The sequence below is a fragment of the Harpia harpyja genome, chromosome 20 (assembly GCF_026419915.1).
Source record: "Harpia harpyja isolate bHarHar1 chromosome 20, bHarHar1 primary haplotype, whole genome shotgun sequence".
In the NCBI taxonomy this organism is placed as follows: domain Eukaryota; kingdom Metazoa; phylum Chordata; class Aves; order Accipitriformes; family Accipitridae; genus Harpia; species Harpia harpyja.
The window spans coordinates 4,595,988-4,612,826 of record NC_068959.1 but is presented as its reverse complement, the minus strand read 5'-3'; the positions used below and the strand labels follow the sequence as shown (position 1 = coordinate 4,612,826).

At 41.6% G+C, this 16,839-nt stretch overlaps 2 protein-coding genes and 1 long non-coding RNA gene across 7 annotated transcripts in view; 1 reads left to right on the top strand and 2 right to left on the bottom strand.

Moving 5' to 3' along the window:
- Positions 1–1,025: 1,025 nt before the first annotated feature.
- On the bottom strand, positions 1,026–10,019 carry LOC128134392 (uncharacterized). Of its 4 annotated transcripts, none has more exons than XR_008232735.1 (4): positions 8,365–10,019; positions 3,913–4,002; positions 2,164–2,299; positions 1,026–1,249 (listed from the first exon to the last, which is right to left on the bottom strand). It is a non-coding gene; the product is annotated as an uncharacterized LOC128134392 (long non-coding RNA). The 4 variants fall into 4 exon arrangements; XR_008232736.1 differs by having other exon boundaries at positions 2,164–2,296; XR_008232733.1 differs by lacking the exon at positions 8,365–10,019 and having other exon boundaries at positions 3,913–4,702.
- On the top strand, positions 2,366–5,223 carry SMIM32 (small integral membrane protein 32). The gene has a single exon (XM_052772062.1). It carries the CDS (start codon positions 3,183–3,185, stop codon positions 3,501–3,503), a length of 321 nt encoding a protein of 106 aa, XP_052628022.1. The 5' UTR covers positions 2,366–3,182; the 3' UTR covers positions 3,504–5,223.
- Positions 10,020–14,537: 4,518 nt separating the features above from the next.
- SMAD5 (SMAD family member 5) overlaps positions 14,538–16,839 on the bottom strand; it is a 28,101-nt gene continuing 25,799 nt past the window's right edge. For both annotated transcript variants that reach the window (XM_052816560.1, XM_052816559.1), the window contains exon 7: positions 14,538–16,510. In XM_052816560.1, coding sequence (XP_052672520.1) covers positions 16,367–16,510 — 144 coding nt within the window. In that variant the 3' untranslated portion in view covers positions 14,538–16,366. The remainder of the gene's footprint in view (positions 16,511–16,839) is intronic.

Here is a 16,839-nt window from a genome sequence, read left to right as displayed (position 1 = left end):
CTCCCAGGGCTTCTCATCAGTTTCTCTATCAGCTTCAGCCAGCCAGCCAAAAAGCAGGAGGAGTTCAGTGCACTCCTGAGCCTGCGTGCACACAGGGCACTTGTAAAACACTCAGAGGATTTATCCCAGGGCCGGGTAGTTGGACCGTGACCATTAGTAACGGTCCTCAACCGCTGGAGCAGAACTACTGTATCTTCGGGGCAGAAAACAAATCTTCCAAGAATGAGAGTGAGTATTTTGCAGGAGTAAAAGGGAAAAAATAAATCAAGATTCCGGCTCTGTGTCTGCCTGCAACCTGCATGAGAACAGGGGTGGAAAAAGGAGGCGCAGGGGGGACACCCCGCGTTTGCAGGGAAGCGGCACGCAGCCCCACGAGGTGGTACGGAGACGCTGACCTGGCAGAGCACAGCCCGGTGGTCCCCCCCCAGCAGCGAGGGGACTGTCCCACGGACGGGACTGTCCCATCCCCATCTCCGATGGCTCAGGGGAACGCTCCCCGTGGGCTCGAGGGAGGGAGGGAAGTGGAAGACGAGCCCACGGCCACGGAGGAGCCATCGGGCAGAGCCCTTCTCTTCTCCTACCTCTGCCCAGTTTGACTCGGAGCCATCAAGTGGAATGTCACAGGGCAGCCAAAAACACCCTTATGTGCAGGGAGAAAGTGCACTCACGACTACAAAATTCACGTGCATCCTTTGTAGTATTCCCCCCCCCCGCAGAGTTGGTAACATTTGCAGAGAAGCTGTTTATCACAAACTTTTTGCTAAAGTATGTGAAACATCAAGACTGTCCACGCTATTTATAGGACTCAGCCCCCAGATGCCTTCCTGCTTTTCCTACAGACTAATAAAAACAATAAAGTAAATAAATAAAAAAGGATGCAAAGTTTGGTTAAACTCAAAAACAGTTCAGGGAGGAGAAAGCTGAAGACGGGACGGTGGTGGGAAGGCATCCAGCCTTCCAGCCATCCATGTCGTTCTGCTGCTCACAAACTCTTCGATTTCAAGGAGACATGGTAGGTAAACCAGTTGCAAACTGTATCAGCTTTTTTATGACTCTGTTGATTTTTCCAGCCCCCACACTGTCTGCCTGCCTCAATGTTCTTTCTTTGAACCCGCACAGAGTAAATAGGTGTAACTACTGTGGCTCTGCAGGCAGGAGACGTGTCCCCAGGAGGAGTGTTAGGTACAGGCAGGGAAAGACCCCCCAGCCATCCTGGAGAGCTGCATGTGGAAGAGCCGGCTCACTTGGGCTGAAAAAAAGGTGGGGAGAGGGGGGAGAAGAGAAACAAAAATCAGGCAAGCCTTAGAGGAAGATCTTGTGAATTCAAAAGGTCCCCGAGACTTGGAGGTAAAGACGCAGGTAGTGGCTTTTCTGGGGACAGATGCAGAAGGATGGGGACAGGGATGTGACAGCCTCCAACCGCCCCAGCAAAGCTGCTGGAGGCACAAGGGGTTGAACTGGAGCACCTGGAGCTTGGCAGGGGATCAGGAACACGCTGACCAGGGCCTCAGAGGGTGTTGCCCTCTAGCAAAGACGTTATTTTATTTAAATCTAACTGACGGGAAGATTTCTCCTCTCTCCATTTCCCCCTCTCCCAGCAGAAACATTTATTATGCTAAGTGAAACATATAACCACCCGGGACCATCGGCTGCAATATCTCATCATAAGCAGCTTTAGCGTTTGCTTGGATCAGCACCCTGGGACTGGAGAAGGTGTTTTACCCTTTCCTCTGCCCAATTACCAAGTGCTCCTCTCTTTCTCGCTCCTCTCGCCCCCAGCTCTGCCCCCGGCCCCTTTTTCAAGTTGCAATGCGTTAAAAGTATGAAGGGCGCTTATCTGATGCATGGGAGCGAGAGATTGTGAGAGCGAGCTGGCAAGCAGCCAGCAGCTAATAGCAGCATAAAAGCAATTTGATGGAAAAAAAAAAAAATTAACATGCTAATTGTCAGGCTGGAAAGGGTACCGGGGTTCATATAGAAGGAGGGGGGAAGAGGGGGAAAAAAAAAAAAAAAAAAAAGACATTTTCTGATTACTCTAGATTTTAACAATGAAGGTCTGAAGAAGAAAGAAAGGTTTTGAGGGAATTTTCTTCTTTTTGTCCCATTCTCTGCTACCCTCCCCCCCCCAGCTCAAAACCTCTAGCCAGAGCCTCAGGCACTCACGGGGATTTATCAGAAGATCTCTTCCTTTTTAGCATCGTGTCACTGCCAGATGCACCACGGGCTGCAGAGCCGGTCGGCACCACCACGCAGTTCTCCCCTTCCCACGGTAGCGAGTGATGCTGCGGTGCAGCTTCTGCTGGGGGGGGAAAAAAAGTCATGTTTGACACAACCCTGCACAGTCCCACCTCACAGCTCAGCTGAGCCGAGGACAGAGAGGAGGTTGCCAAAGAACTAACACCCCCTTACAGGGAGGCTTTTTTAGTGTTTCTTTTTTAAACAAAGGACACTGATTTTTTTTTTTTTTTTTTTTTTACATTTATTTTTCTCAAAGCAATCAAAAAGAGTGCGTGGAAAGCTCAAGCAGAAAGCTCAGCCTCTTAACGCCGGCTCCACAGCGCGCCGTTAACTGGGATTAAGAAAGTCAACTAACGCTTCACAGCACCGGGATTTCAACAGCACGGAGCCTCCCGACGGCAAATCCAGCAAGATCTCGAAGCAGCAGCTGCTTCTCCCCACGGATGCCACTGAACCCCGAATTTGGGCGCATCCCACTTTGGAAAATCAGCTGGAAATCCATCGTGCCTTCCCTTCGCGGACAGTGAGCGCTGCCAGCCAGAGCCTTGGGTCGTCTCTGCCGGCAGCCGGGTCAGGCAGAGTCTTTTCCCATGCTGGTGGAGCAGGGCTCCCAGCAGACTCCCGGAGCTCCCAGTCCATCCCAGCTGACCAGCAGATGATCCAGCGCATTTCCCCAAAAGAGGTGTGCTGGGGGAACAAGGGCCAAGACACGAGGTACCTGTATCATTTTTGATTAATATTTGTGGATTAATGCTGTAAATACGAGCCAAGAAGATTTAAGAGAAAGTCACTGAGCCATGCAAGTGAATTAATTTGCCTTTACACAAAATGCGGCTGGTTGTCAGCCTTTTACAAGCAGGAACGTTATTTCTTTCCTATGCCAAAGACTGACTGCATTTGCTCTCCTGCTTTACTTCTGCCGTGGAGGAAATTTAAGCAAGAACATGTATAGTGAATTGCTAAATTCAACCGGTACCACTGAAGCTCACCTTATCATTCAGACCAACACGCCCTACCTGAGCGGCACACCGAGACCCGTGAGCTCCTCCGCTTTTTACATGTCGACAGCCAGGGTGTTAAAAGAAGGGGAAATAAATAAGCCAGACCTGGTGACTTACATCATTCTGTTTTTCTTTCTGCTCTTGACTGTGACGCTCATTGTGCTCTTCATAAACTGCCAGCTGAAAAATTCTTTTTTTGCTACTCTTCCTTACGACAGATCGCTCAGAGAAGCGAGGAGCCCGTGGAGGACACAAGCTGTCTGACACTAGAGAGCAACTATGTCTTACAACAGTAGCAGGCACCAGAAACCCTGTGCAATAAGGCGTTATTGCCATGTGTCAGTGAATGGATGTGACCCTCTTTAGAGTAATAGCCTGCATCGCAGGAAAAGATTGCTGAAAAATATGCTGTACGCAAATCTGAATAGCTGTAAATAAAAAGCTCTGTTATGAACTGGAGAATGCTTTAGCAAATTTATACAGTTTTATGCAAAAAATTGCCCCATGATTCCAGATTAAGCTCTATATGTATGCAAATGTCATCATCCACCCATTCAGTGTCCATACAAGGATATTTGCATTAACAACAGTCTCTGATTTGGGCATCTGGTGGAGCTTGTTACCCGTGTTTATGAAACCATAGCATCAAATGTAAAAAACACAGTATATTTACCTAACAGCTCCACGCTGAGGATATGAGTTTACTTTCCAGACCCATTTCTCTCAACTGCTGCTGAAACTGCGTGGTAATGCAGTGGGAGTCCTGCCAGGCAGGAGGAGAAAACGAAAAAATGTTTATTTAGACTTTTGATTGTGATTCTGTTAAGGGTGTTTTTGATAGTTTCCTGCATCGTCGATCAGGTTTTAAGTTACCGGTTATGTGAAACACTATATACCCAAGGAATTTGTTTTCAACTTTCTTAAGTTACAAAGGAAATTATTCACCACAGCATAAAACTAAAATAATCAGGATAGGGAGAAGGAAGGAGAGAAAATAAATATCATTAACAGTATGTAAACTAATGAAAGGGGAGAGCAGAGTGCTCCGAGTTCAGTACAAAAAGTAGATAACTTCTGAAAGCCATAAACTACAGTTTTATAAGAATAGTTGCTTTAATGCACAATATCCCCACTCCTTGCTCTTTATACAAATCTAGCACAATTAGAAGCATGCTTTGTCAATACGGCAACAGCTTGATTCAACACTGATCACTGGCAAAAATCACCATTTTCAATTATTAGCTATCCGATTTTGTTCCAAAAGCTTCTGCTGAACCTCATTAGCTGACATGCTATTTTATAGATGCTGATTTCTAGTAAACTTACAGTTACAGCACAATTCCAGATCAAACTGCATGAACCCCAGAACAGTATTTGTGTTTCCCACAAACAGTGGGCAAAGGGCTTGTTTTTTTTTTTGACCCCAGTGGCTCAGCATACAACTGAATTGCAGCTATCCAGAAACAGAGTCCTAAACTCTATTTTAGCTCCAGTTTTTTGCTAGTGGATCATCCATCAGAAGAATGGGGTTCAAGTCGTGTCAGATGCTGTGCCCCTAAATCCGTTCTTAACATGCGGAGTACAGCAGAGGTGCTGTGTGTATGTATGTACATAACTTATTTAATCCAAATGAGGAGATTTTACAATGCAACTACACGCACATGCAGGCTTGCACTTGAGCACACAGACAAAACGTGTATATACAGGAGCCTGTTTGCAAGTTGTTTTTTTACACAGAAACTGCACAGTTGATAACACTTCCATGTCATTGTCTTGGTTACCATGTTTTATTATGCTCCAGTAAGTTGAACTACTATACAACAGGCTTAAATATTTTATTCCTCGATAGGTGGCCAATTTTTATCTCCTCTGAACCAAATTTAACTGGTGTAATTCCAAGTAATTACTCTAATGTAGAAAGCGAGATTAAATTCAAGTGTGTTTATCTCAGCCCTTTTTGAATAAATCAAGTTTTATCAAATCAGACATTTCTTATTTATTTTTAAGTAACGACAGCTTGTTTTCAGCTATCAGCCATGACGAGTTCGGTCTAAGAATTTCTGCTGGCAAAAGCCTCAGAAGCCGATAAAGCACATGTTGCATTGCACCCTACTGTACTTTATTTAAATATTCAAGAATAACCTCAGAATAATCCTGTTTTTCTCCACAGCCTGATAGTTGGAGTAATAGCCCAGAAGAACCTGTCACACTTAGAGTGCTAGCTGATTTACCGGGAAAGCTTTTATGCATGCCCTGCGTTGCTCTCATCAATACCCCGAATCATTTCTATTGCAGAAGAAAGTTCTCTTAATGACATTTTAATCAATGTATGAAACATATGTATAAGAAAACATCTGGTATATTCTCTTTCACCAGGCCCAAAATTCAAGCTGACCATAAAATCCACTTCTCAACCACAGGCATGCCAGAGAGGGACCGATGGGCATTTGTTCACTTGTTGTAACTGGTTTATTAAGTGCATGACACACGCGGGCTCCCAGATGCGTACTCCATCCCTTCCCCTCACCTTCTGCCATTCACACTCCTGCCCCGACACAAATACACCATTCACTGTGTCTTTATAGCAAAGCCCACTTTCTCAATGTGCCTTTCAAAAAAGCCTCTCGACACTTGCAGCCCTGCAGCAGCCTCCTGCCTGATGGCTTCTCTTCAGACTGGAGGTCGATACGCTAAAACACGAAGGACGAGTGAAACACCAGAAATCTGGGACACGATGTTGTGAGAAGCAGGGTGGCCCCAGTTCAGAGAAGCTCTTAATTATATGCTTTGCTTTCGAAAGATGAGTAGTTCCCGTAATGCTTTGGAGAGCATCCGTACACTTAAAATACACGGCTACGTGCTCTGCTGAATCAGGACCTGCATGTTAAATAAGCTTTTAACTCTTCTTCCTCTGGGCCAGGGAAACAACTCATCACTTCCATCTGGAAGCAGTGCGACCTTTCGCATCTGACGCCACCCTTCCGACAGGTGATTATTATTGTCCTATTTCAGTCTGTTGGCTTTAATCTTAGTCCACGGACGGCTTTGAACCCAGCTGCCCGAGCCGCTGGCACAGACAGTGCCCGCGGGGAGTTTGCCGCAGCGCTGGTACCGAGTAACCCAGCAGGAGCCACCAGTGCGATGCTCCTCGGCAAGAGCACCCCAAAACTGGGAGCTCACTCATCCCATTGCATTGCCTGAACACCAGGTTTGTTAACATTTCAGGCACCCAGCAGGACCCATCTTTCTTCTTGCATTTCCTACCTGTAGGTGGGCTGTGGTGGGCTTTTCTATGGGTATTCACCCTCCTGCATTTCCCCTTCCTCCAAGCAAAAACAAGGAGCTGAGCGTTTTCTACACGTCATGCCACGTGGCCATCACAACTGATGCCTGGAAAGGACTCACCTGTAGGACTGGCAAGTCTGTCAAACTAGACAGCAAGGCAAAAGGCAAAGAATAAATCCCAAAAGCTGAATATTTCATGTCTATTTGGGATATCACAGTCTGGTAAATATACAGGTGCCACACGGCAAAGTGAAAAGCAAAACTGCATTGCATGATCACGCTCTCCAAACCCGTGTCAAACCACAAGAGCCACAGCAATTTGTAACTGCACTTGCTCTAACGAGTTTTCTTTTAGCAGCATCTTCAAAAGAAATGAAAAGCCCTTATCCAGTACACCACTTCAAAACAGGAATCACCAAGATGAAGACTCCTCGCAACTCAGCTTCAATTAAGAAAGAGAAAAGGGGACTTACGGGTTTAGTTACACTCCTCCCGAGCTTTTTCTGTCCCTCCCTGAATGCTGCTCTGACCACGGTCCTTGTTCTCCTAAAACTTTTGAGAGCCAGGAGCTTTATCTACCTGGTATTCGGAATATTTAAAACACTGGCAGGTAGATCAGACTGAGAAGATGAAAGGAAGACACAGTTGGATTGTGTTCACAGCGCATCTGGCTTTAGGAGGTTGTTTCTTCCAAGCCTTAACTCACAAGACCCTGAGCAAATACAGAAACTACAGGTATAAGCAAAGAAGTTTGGGTTAAATCCATTAATCCATACAGAAAGTCTCCCAGGCAGCAAGTTACACACACTGCCACATCTCTGCAAGTTTTTTTCCTCCTATCTCCCTCGTTTTTGCCCTCCTGGCAATATCAAATTCCTCCCTGCGGGGGCTGAGCATTTGCCCAGGCAGCGCCTATAGAACCACGGGTGAATCATCTTCACAGGCACAACCTGTTCACTCCTGAACTCGCACTTCCAGGTTTAACATACTGTATTTGCCTTTAATTTCTTACAGGAAACTTAAGGAGAATTCCTGCTATAAAGATCTTTTAGAGTGAGACTCTTCACCAGAGACCTGAAATCTCACAGATCACAGGGAAACTAGTCTCCATGTGGCTCTTGCAGAAAAGAGCCTGTTTTGTCTATTTTGTGTGGTCTCTCAAATTCTAAAGTCGCAGTCACCCACGCAGCTCAAAGCTTTCTCAAGAGGCTCACGAGTTTGCTGACAGCAGTTTCTATATCTAAGAGACTTCAGAAAATGAGATTTTTGCAGGAGCGACTGGATTACACAGCACTTCTTATTTAGTCCTGGAAATAACCATGTTGTTTGCAATAGCAGATGTACAACTTCAAAAAGAGAATGGAAAAAAGGTATTTATAAAGAACAAAATAAAACTGGCCTTAGAAGAAAAGAGCTGTTAATTTAAAAGGCTTTTTTAAAAAAAAAAAGTCTTATGGAAAAAAGGAGGAGTCCTGCATGAAGCAGGAACACAGAACAGCTGGAGACAACCCAAGAGCTTCCACCTCCCAGAACCTCACCCCCTCACCTTACACGTCCGTGGGAGTAAAAGAGTTTTACAGGGTTTGTCTTTGTGGGGGGATTTGATAACTAAGTAGGCTTATTTCTGAACACAAGTTTGAATTTTATTTTCTTTTACAAGACTTCAGACAGAAAAAATTTTACCTTGCCTTAGTTGTCCTCCATCACCTGTAGCAGGTGTGGACGCCTAAAGCATTTCCACGACACTGTCGCCGTTTCTGCAACCACCACTCGCACTGGAGCGGCTGAGTCTCTGGTAAGTCAGAGCACCCCTTTGATGACAGCCAAAACCAAGTCATACCTTGAGCAGGAGGCTGGTGGGCTCCCGTGACGTACAGCAACACAGCTGCCCGTGACCACCCTCGGGACGTGTTCCCTTACTGCTTTCGTCCTGCTTCTCTTCCCTCCAGCGTCGCACCAGCAAGTACCATTCAAACGGCAATGCAGAGAGTTAATCAATTAAATACAGAACTGATTGACATGGCATAAACCTACTTTGCAGCTACAGCTGGTCTGGCTTGTTAGCAGTTTCCCCAGTCACATACATTTAAGGGAAACATTGCGGCTAGCACAACAAAAGCTTTGGATAAAAGAGAACTTAACAATATGCTTCTCTCATATGATTTTCTATAGACCTGTGTCTTCATTTCATGCACTGAAGTGAATACTTTAGTGTTCTTCTAGAGCAGAGCTCCTTCAGCAGAGACATTCACACAGAACTGCTTGCTGCGGGACTGCCCAACAGCAACCGCTTCTTCTAGATCAGGTTGGACCATCGCACTCAGAAAACGGGACACTGTTGTGATGCTGGCTTCTTGCCATCCTTCGAAGAGCAGGCGATTACCAATCCAGCACAAACTTAAGTTAGTAGTGAAAAAAAAAAGTCTTCCCTGGCAAGGTATCTCTGCTGCAATAGATTGCCTGCCTCCAGATTTTTTGAATTAACTTTTAGACTGATTTTTCTGTCATTTCAATGTTATATGGTGCCAGCAGCTGCAATGGTTTGCTTTTAACTGGACCCCCACATGCCCTACAACCACATTTACCAGCCGATGAAACTGCAGCCTCAGACTTACCTTTAGAAGCAGGGAACAGGAGGATTAAGGGAATCCCTTGGGTTTGCACTCAACCAGAGCTAAAAAAATGTTGCTTAAAGAAATACTTGTACAGCACACTTGAACACGTGGCCCTGTAAGGCAGTTAACAAGTACAATATATTTTAAAAGAATTTGATGCAAACTGCCTGGAAATTGTAAAACACTGAAGCACCCATCACACAGGTATTGTACATGTTTGTGCTCAGGCTAAGTTGTCTTATATTAAGGCTTGCTCCCTCTTTTTAATGTGAATGCACTCCGAGAACTCAATCAGCCAGAGGATTCTTATACAGAATCTTGAGGTCTAGTCTTTTGACTGTGCTGGACTTCAGAGACCTCTCAGGATGGTTTTGGAGGAAAATACTGCTAAATATCGAAACAGGGCAGAGAAAAAGCCAGACTGCGTGTTTTAATCTACCTGCAACAAATGGCTAGCACATACTCAAGGCATGACATGGCATTTTCCTCAGCGTGTCTGAAAACCTGGGCACACAGTCCCCCTTCACCTGATTAGGGGACAACACACATGATAAGAGGTAAAAGGAACAGAGACTTCAAAATCGTGTTTCTTATGAGGCTAAAGGACCCTTCTTCCAACTTGCAGGAACTGGAAAGTCATGGAAAAGAACAACTAAACTGAACATCTGGGAGAAGCAGCAAGACATTAGGACTCAAAGAGTATTGTCCTTTCAGTGGCTTTGGTGATGGTTTTATGCTGTGGGCATTAATAGGGTTGGTTTTTTTCCCCTCAACATTTAGTTTCTACCTTGACTTCTGCTGTTCCCACAGCACAATTCTCATACCTCCACTCTATAGCTTGCATAGGCTTCGTTTGTCAGTCTAGGTAATCTACTTTCCAGCATGCAGATTTCTTCTACTTTGCTATTAAATTTGTGAGTGGTCAGAGTGAGAATTCACGCTACAGAGCTACAGACAACCATCTTTGCTGTGCCTGTATGATAAAAATACACAGGATGACATTTCTTTACTTCAGAGTTTATACACAGATACCTAAAACTAAGGGGAATGATTATCTGTGTTGAATGGTACCAACCCAAAGTGCAAACACTGGTTGACTACAAAATGCTAATCAGCATATGCCAATTCTGTCAATACTAATTGAGCATTAAGATGATGCAGCACCTAAAAACATTTACAGTTAACTGAGTGGCTGGCAATTCACAGGTACTTTGGGGCTTTTTACAAATGCCTCAGTGCACACAGAAGCAGCTTGCTCTGCATCCTAAATCAGAAGACTAACAGTGCTTAAGATTTCAAGGGAAACTAGAGCCAGTATCACCATCGAGTGTAGTCCAATGATTTTTTTTTTTTTATGCTAGCAGTGTCTGGAAAACACACATTCTAAGTCATACAGACCAAAATACTGAATTTGGCAAAATAAACGGGATCAGCATTTCCACGATACGAAGTGCTTACTTCACGAAAGCTATTTGGAAAAGCCCGATTTAAAGCACTGACTTGACACTCCCATCACCAATGTCCTCTGACCAGAGTGTCTATAGTAAAGGTAATTTCCCAAATTTCCCTAACTTCTATGAAACAGTTTTTCTAGATGAGTAGGATTTCTTAGTATGGTGCCAGAGAATGCACGGTCCTTGGCTACAACAGGGCAAGGAGCACTCCAGGACAAGAAAGGCAGATTTCTCTTGGCACAGGATATAGGGCACACAATGTTTAATTACTTTAAATGCCAGTGAAGTATTCACTTTTTATGTAGCAGTGAACAGAAGTAGCCTCTGACTCATTCACCACACAATGCAGGTTGGAGTGGGGGTGGAAGAGGTGGGTATTGCCCAAAGCTTTTTTTCTTCTGAAAAGAAACCATAAATGAACAATTTCACAGGTTACATTGGCTGGCTACTCACAGAGATGTAATTATCAACTGTTACTATACCTCTAAATTCCCCATAGAGAAAGACTAGCAAGATTAACAAAACCTCTTCAATTCTATAAAATAAAGATTTAAAAGTTTTAATAACCAAGATTCTCTTTCATTTCTTTGTTTGTTTTTCACTTATGTAGAAAGCTATTAATACAAGTCCATATGAAGTTTCTGGAAAGTCAACAAGCCACTGCAACACTTACTTTGAGATGTTACTTACAAATTAGACTGTATCATCTAGGTAATACTATCATAGTAAATCTTCTGGAAACTTTACATGGCAATAATTGTTTTGGAAGCAAAAACATCAAAACAGTATCAGGAGATTAAAAAAAAATTACTGAGTGATTGGATCCTCCCTAGCATAGTGCAGTTGCACATTCAGAAGAAAAAAGCTATTATTATTGAGACAATGAGAGAACTACACAGTGTTACTGCAAGGTGGCAGCCTGCTAGCCAAATTAAATCCCAAAGCAGGAAGCACAGACAAGATCAAGTAGTATCAACACTTTGTTTCGGTTTTATACTAAAGAAATAATTTGTCCTTTCTATAGTTCTTCTGTGGATATCCCTGTGGAATTGGGATTCAGTATTTTTGTACTCATCCTGCCAAAAAAAGATTTCTTTTAATTTGCGCACACCACCAATTACTATTTCAACTTCCCTTTCTGTAATATCTTGGTAAACCAAGAGAAAAGTTTTCCTTCCCTCAATCTTAAAAAAATAAGGCTAATAGTAAAAGAACAGCTCACTAAACTCCTAAATTTGCTTTTTATTGGAACAGTACTTACGTTTCAAGAGATATTCAAACAGCCTTCATTTCAATGAAAAGGCTATCGGTCATCAGTTTAAAGCTGTACACATTCAGACATGATGACGGTTGTTTAAAAATGTTATGGTCAGCCACAATAGTAAAAAAAAAAAAAAACCAAACACCCCAACCAACCCCAACACAATAATCAGAGTGTTGCTGAAGTCTTACAGAAATACATTTTTTGTACTACTTATTTAAATAGTTCTATAAATACCAACAAATTGACACCATTTTTGCTGGCTGCATTCTACAACAAGAAAAAAGAACTCTTAAATAACTTAATGAAACTATTTAGTCTCTGCTTCTGAGAGCACTGCAGCTTTTGTGTTACCAAAAAGCTATAGAAAAGTACTTTTCAAATTACAAAATCACATTTGTATGAGGAGGAATATGTACATAGCAAGGCATCAGTCAGCATTGAGTTACAAGAACTCATAAATCAACCCTTGTAAACAAATATTTGAGACGTACTGCGTTACAGATAAAGGAAATAAGAAAAATCTGTGGGTTTTTTTGTTTTGTTTATTGAAATATGAGCAGCAGTATGCAAAAAATATCTTTAAAAACATAACATAGCAAAACCTAATAATTTTAAAATTAACAAAATAAAAAGATGTTTAGAGTTAAATGAAAAAACTCATTGCTAGAACTGTGTTTCCTACAATGTAAACAAAAGCATAAAGGTTATGCTTGCAACAAACACAGAAGCAGGTTTATGGAGCAGCACAATAAAGCAACATTATGTTGTAATCTGATGGTTTGGTCTATTGATTTGAATTCAGAATGGGTTACCTTCCTAAACAGAAACCTCATAACTACCAAAAAAAAAAAAAAGTTAGTCACATGTTTGTGTTTTGAAGCAAAACATTTAGAAAATGTTTTGGTTTGTTTTTTGTGTTTTTGTTGTTTTTTTTTTTTTTCTAAAAACCATCACTAGCAACACTCTGGGCAACTAAAACAATACCCTGAAAAAAATTATTTCTTCAAACTAGGGAGAAAGCCTGATACATTTTAATGCTCTCTAGATTTACATTGCAAGAGTATCTGCCCAAGAATTGACAACTTTCACATTGTAATACTGGGGGGTGGGGGAAATAATCATAGCTTCAAGCAAAACCCAAAATAATTCCAGTATTTTAAACAATTCTATACCTAATCATAACACATGGGCTGTTTCATCATTCTTTTGACTAATGAGCTGTTCGGTTAGATTTGTCTCTCATTGGTCAGTCATACTAGAAAGTTTTATTTTGGTCCTACAGATACTATAACCCAATGTCATCCCTTCATGTACAACTACTTCATGCCTAATGCAATTAAATGAATGTAATACTTATGCAAGGCACTGGATTGACTGCCAGCAAGACTGAAGTCCTCTAAGGAGGAACATCCAAGCTACTATCTTATCTTAGTGACTCTAAAAGCAAACCCAGAAAGAATTTCAGTACATGCCTCTTCTAGGCTCTTTGCTGGTATTGCCAAAGCTGTTAGTTAATGCTGTGGTTGGTGCAATGTAGAAAGATGCCCAAAAAGAAGAGAATACTTACACTACAAAAGCCAAAACAGTTTTCACTGAAGAGTAACATTCAGCCTAAGGTGGGCTACACTGGGAAGGCTCCATCTTCCACTACCACACTACTGGCTGATTCAATTTCTCCATCCCTCCATCTAGATCAAGAAGTGACTTATACACAAGTATGCTGCAACAGAAGCAGCACTCTGCTATTGCTATACTTAAGCCATCATTAGGGTCAAACAGTTCTCCATTCCATCCATCCTTGCACTGATACCTGAATTTTGTATCAGCAACAGCACAGATGAACTAAACATGATTAGCAACACCATGAACCAGCAGCACACAAAATTTGCTAACTAGAAAGCTCTCAAGTCCTACTTAAAAGGAACAGAAAAGTAGAACATAGACAAATCTTACTGGGTCTGCTCCTGCAAGCCTACCCTGGCAAAATCAGCAGTCACAAGGATATCCCCAGCACTGCATATATTACAGTTCAAGAATATGTACACAAGCAGAAAAACGCCAGAGTACTTTACTACTTAATGACAGCATCAGAAGTGGGTTAACTGGATATTATTGCAGAAATTATGGTTCAGTGCACAGGTAGCCAATCTAACCACAATACTAGCACTAAGCACCAGCTCTGGCTCATGAACACCCACTTCAGCACCCATTCTTGAGTCATTTAGTTGGCCACATCTAAACATACAAGTGAACAGAGATGAAGCCAGGTGAAAAACATTTTGGATAAAGTAAAATCTTGTACCTACAACTGAGATCTTTCCTTAATCCAATGTGCCATGACATTTATTATAAAAGTTAGCCAAGAAAAAAAAAATTCCTGTAGTGTCAAATATACATATTCAGCAACTCGACAAAAGTCAGGCGTGGGGAGAAGAAAATAGAAGCCTGATCCTGTGGCCAACTGACTACGCATCTTATTTGATCAAAAGAACCATCTGTGGGTTGCAGTTCCAAAGAATGACAGAGAAGACCCCAAAGGTGAGCGGCAAATAATGTTATTCCCCTTCTCCTGAAGATGCACTTGTTTGTTTTTAAACACACTTGAGAAACTGCTTAAAAAAACCCGAAAACCAAAAAAACAAAACACCAAGTAATATAGAAATTCCTGTACAAGAGAACATTAGGGTTCTGCAGAAGTGTTACAGTTTATTCCTTTAAGGCATTTCATAAGAAACATTTTAATGACACGTAAACAATTTTATTCCTTTAAGATCATTTGTTACTTAGGTACCATATGATGCATGATTTCCACATTTGAGCAGAAACTGTCATTCAATAGAAGACACAAGAACTTGTGTAAGCAATCGATGTCTCAGGATTGCAGTAATTAACTGCAACACATCTTTTAGTAAGTATTTGCATTTTAGAGTTTTCAGCCTCTCCCCCAAACACTGAACCCTTTTCTGAAGAGGTGTTCAGGCAAGAGAAAAAGGAAGGTGAGAAGTTAAAAAAATACAACAGGTCTTTTTCTGCATGCAAAGAAATTTTGTATATAATTCACTTCTAATTCTCTTAGAATATTTCTTTCAGCCTCCTTTTTTATTATTTAAAGGGGAAAAATATGCATACGTTAAATAACTGATTTCTTTTAGTGTTTAGTACAGTGTTTAAATTCTCTACTGAGTAATACAACAGCACAGGCAACAGGATTCCTTACATGTGAGAGAGAAATTTCATCATCATATTAATGCAGTCCTTCAATCCCATAAAGCTGCCAACTACAGTTACGAGTCTTCTGATTGAACACCTGCCATCATGGACAGGATCAAGACCACTGTTTCATGTAGGCTACAAAGAAGTGATTACTTTTGGTCATTACCAACAGGTCTGTATTAAATTACATGATCTGGAAGTAAAAGCTTCTGCATTCAGTTACTAATTTGCTAAGCCACTCACAGTCTTCAAAGAGACTCAAACTCATACTGAAAGTGAATTAAATACAGTGTAATCACTAATACTGCATAATGTCTACTGAGAGGTTAAAAAGGCCTAACACAGATCAATTCCAGACAGGTAAAATGAACAGCTAGAACACCAAAAAGAAAACAAAAAACTTATTCCTTCCAAAAAGTAGTAAGCACTGCCATTTACAAAAAGTAGTGTTTATGTTAAAATAGAGAAGGGTACCTAAAAAGAAATAGCCTTGGCAACCAAATCCAAATGGCATGACTGTAAATCAAAGCAAAACAAGAATTACTACTCCAGAAATGTGCAAGATGTTTACCTTGTATCAATTACTATTCAAAATGGTGGTTAAAAGAGATATTACAAAACTGAAGTGGGAAAAGGCTAAGAACTGCTATTCTGCATTAATATACAGTGTGTTTATGACAGCATTTTCCAATAGACAATACAAGTGTTTTTTTACACCACTCCAATATTTGTAAAAAGTATATTTCATGTGTACACTTAAAAAAAAAATCACATTGTTCAATCTGAGGCAAATTAGCCATAATAAAGTCTAATTTTGCTTATGACAGATGTCAACCTTAAGATGTTAAACAACTATGCTAAAAATACAGCTTGCAAGCTGGAGCTGCACATGTTCAAACAGTTTCATAAACATTTAAAAAAATCCCAAACTATGATATGTATTTATTTTCGGAAGTCAGTCTTCATAACTCTTGTCCCTACAGGACAAAAAGAATAACATTTTCCAGTTAAGACATATGCCTGTTTAAGTTCTAGGGGAAGGAGGGGAAAAGTGTTCTGAATTTTTCAATAGACTTTTTTTTCCCTTAGGGCTCAACTGTCACTTAAGCATCACGAGAACAAATTGAAATGTAAAACTGATTAGCTATACACAATGGAATTGGTCACAAAGGGATTTAAAAAAAAAAGTTAAACCGTAAGATCCATTCTCCATATAGCTCACAGTATCCACACTGGAAGTTTCTCTAGAATTAGAATAAGTTCGCTAAAAATAAGGCTGAAGATAGACTTTCAGCACTATGAAACAGATGAGATGGGATTAAGAGGAGAACCCATTTGTGTAAGTACTTTATCCAGCCACTGGAGGGGCCCATGAAGATGAATTTCTATCCAGCATGGGGTGCTCGTGACATCTTGTCGGTGATATTCAGCTCCCCAGCCCTATAAAAATTAACAAAATGTTATCAATCAAGTTGAGGACACACTTGTCTTTCAAAATAACTGTACTAACAAGAAGCATGAAATCACATTCTAAGATACTTATCTGAAGATAACTCACAATCTAGCAACAATTCTTATCTAAAGGAAAAAAACCTGAGGTTGGGAAGGAGTGGGAGGGAAGCTGCACCTGGAAGCCTGAATCAAGTCTTGTCTGCTACAGACTTGGAATGACTACATGAGCTCCTCTGTGGAGTGCACTGCTGACTCAAGAATGACCCCTGGCTATGGCCACATCTCTTCTGTTTCTCCCTCCTGCTCCCTATCCTCCA

Bases quoted from the DNA above. Each gene is read 5' to 3' on its own strand.
- SMIM32 (XM_052772062.1), top strand. From the start codon at position 3,183: ATGTATAGTGAATTGCTAAATTCAACCGGTACCACTGAAGCTCACCTT.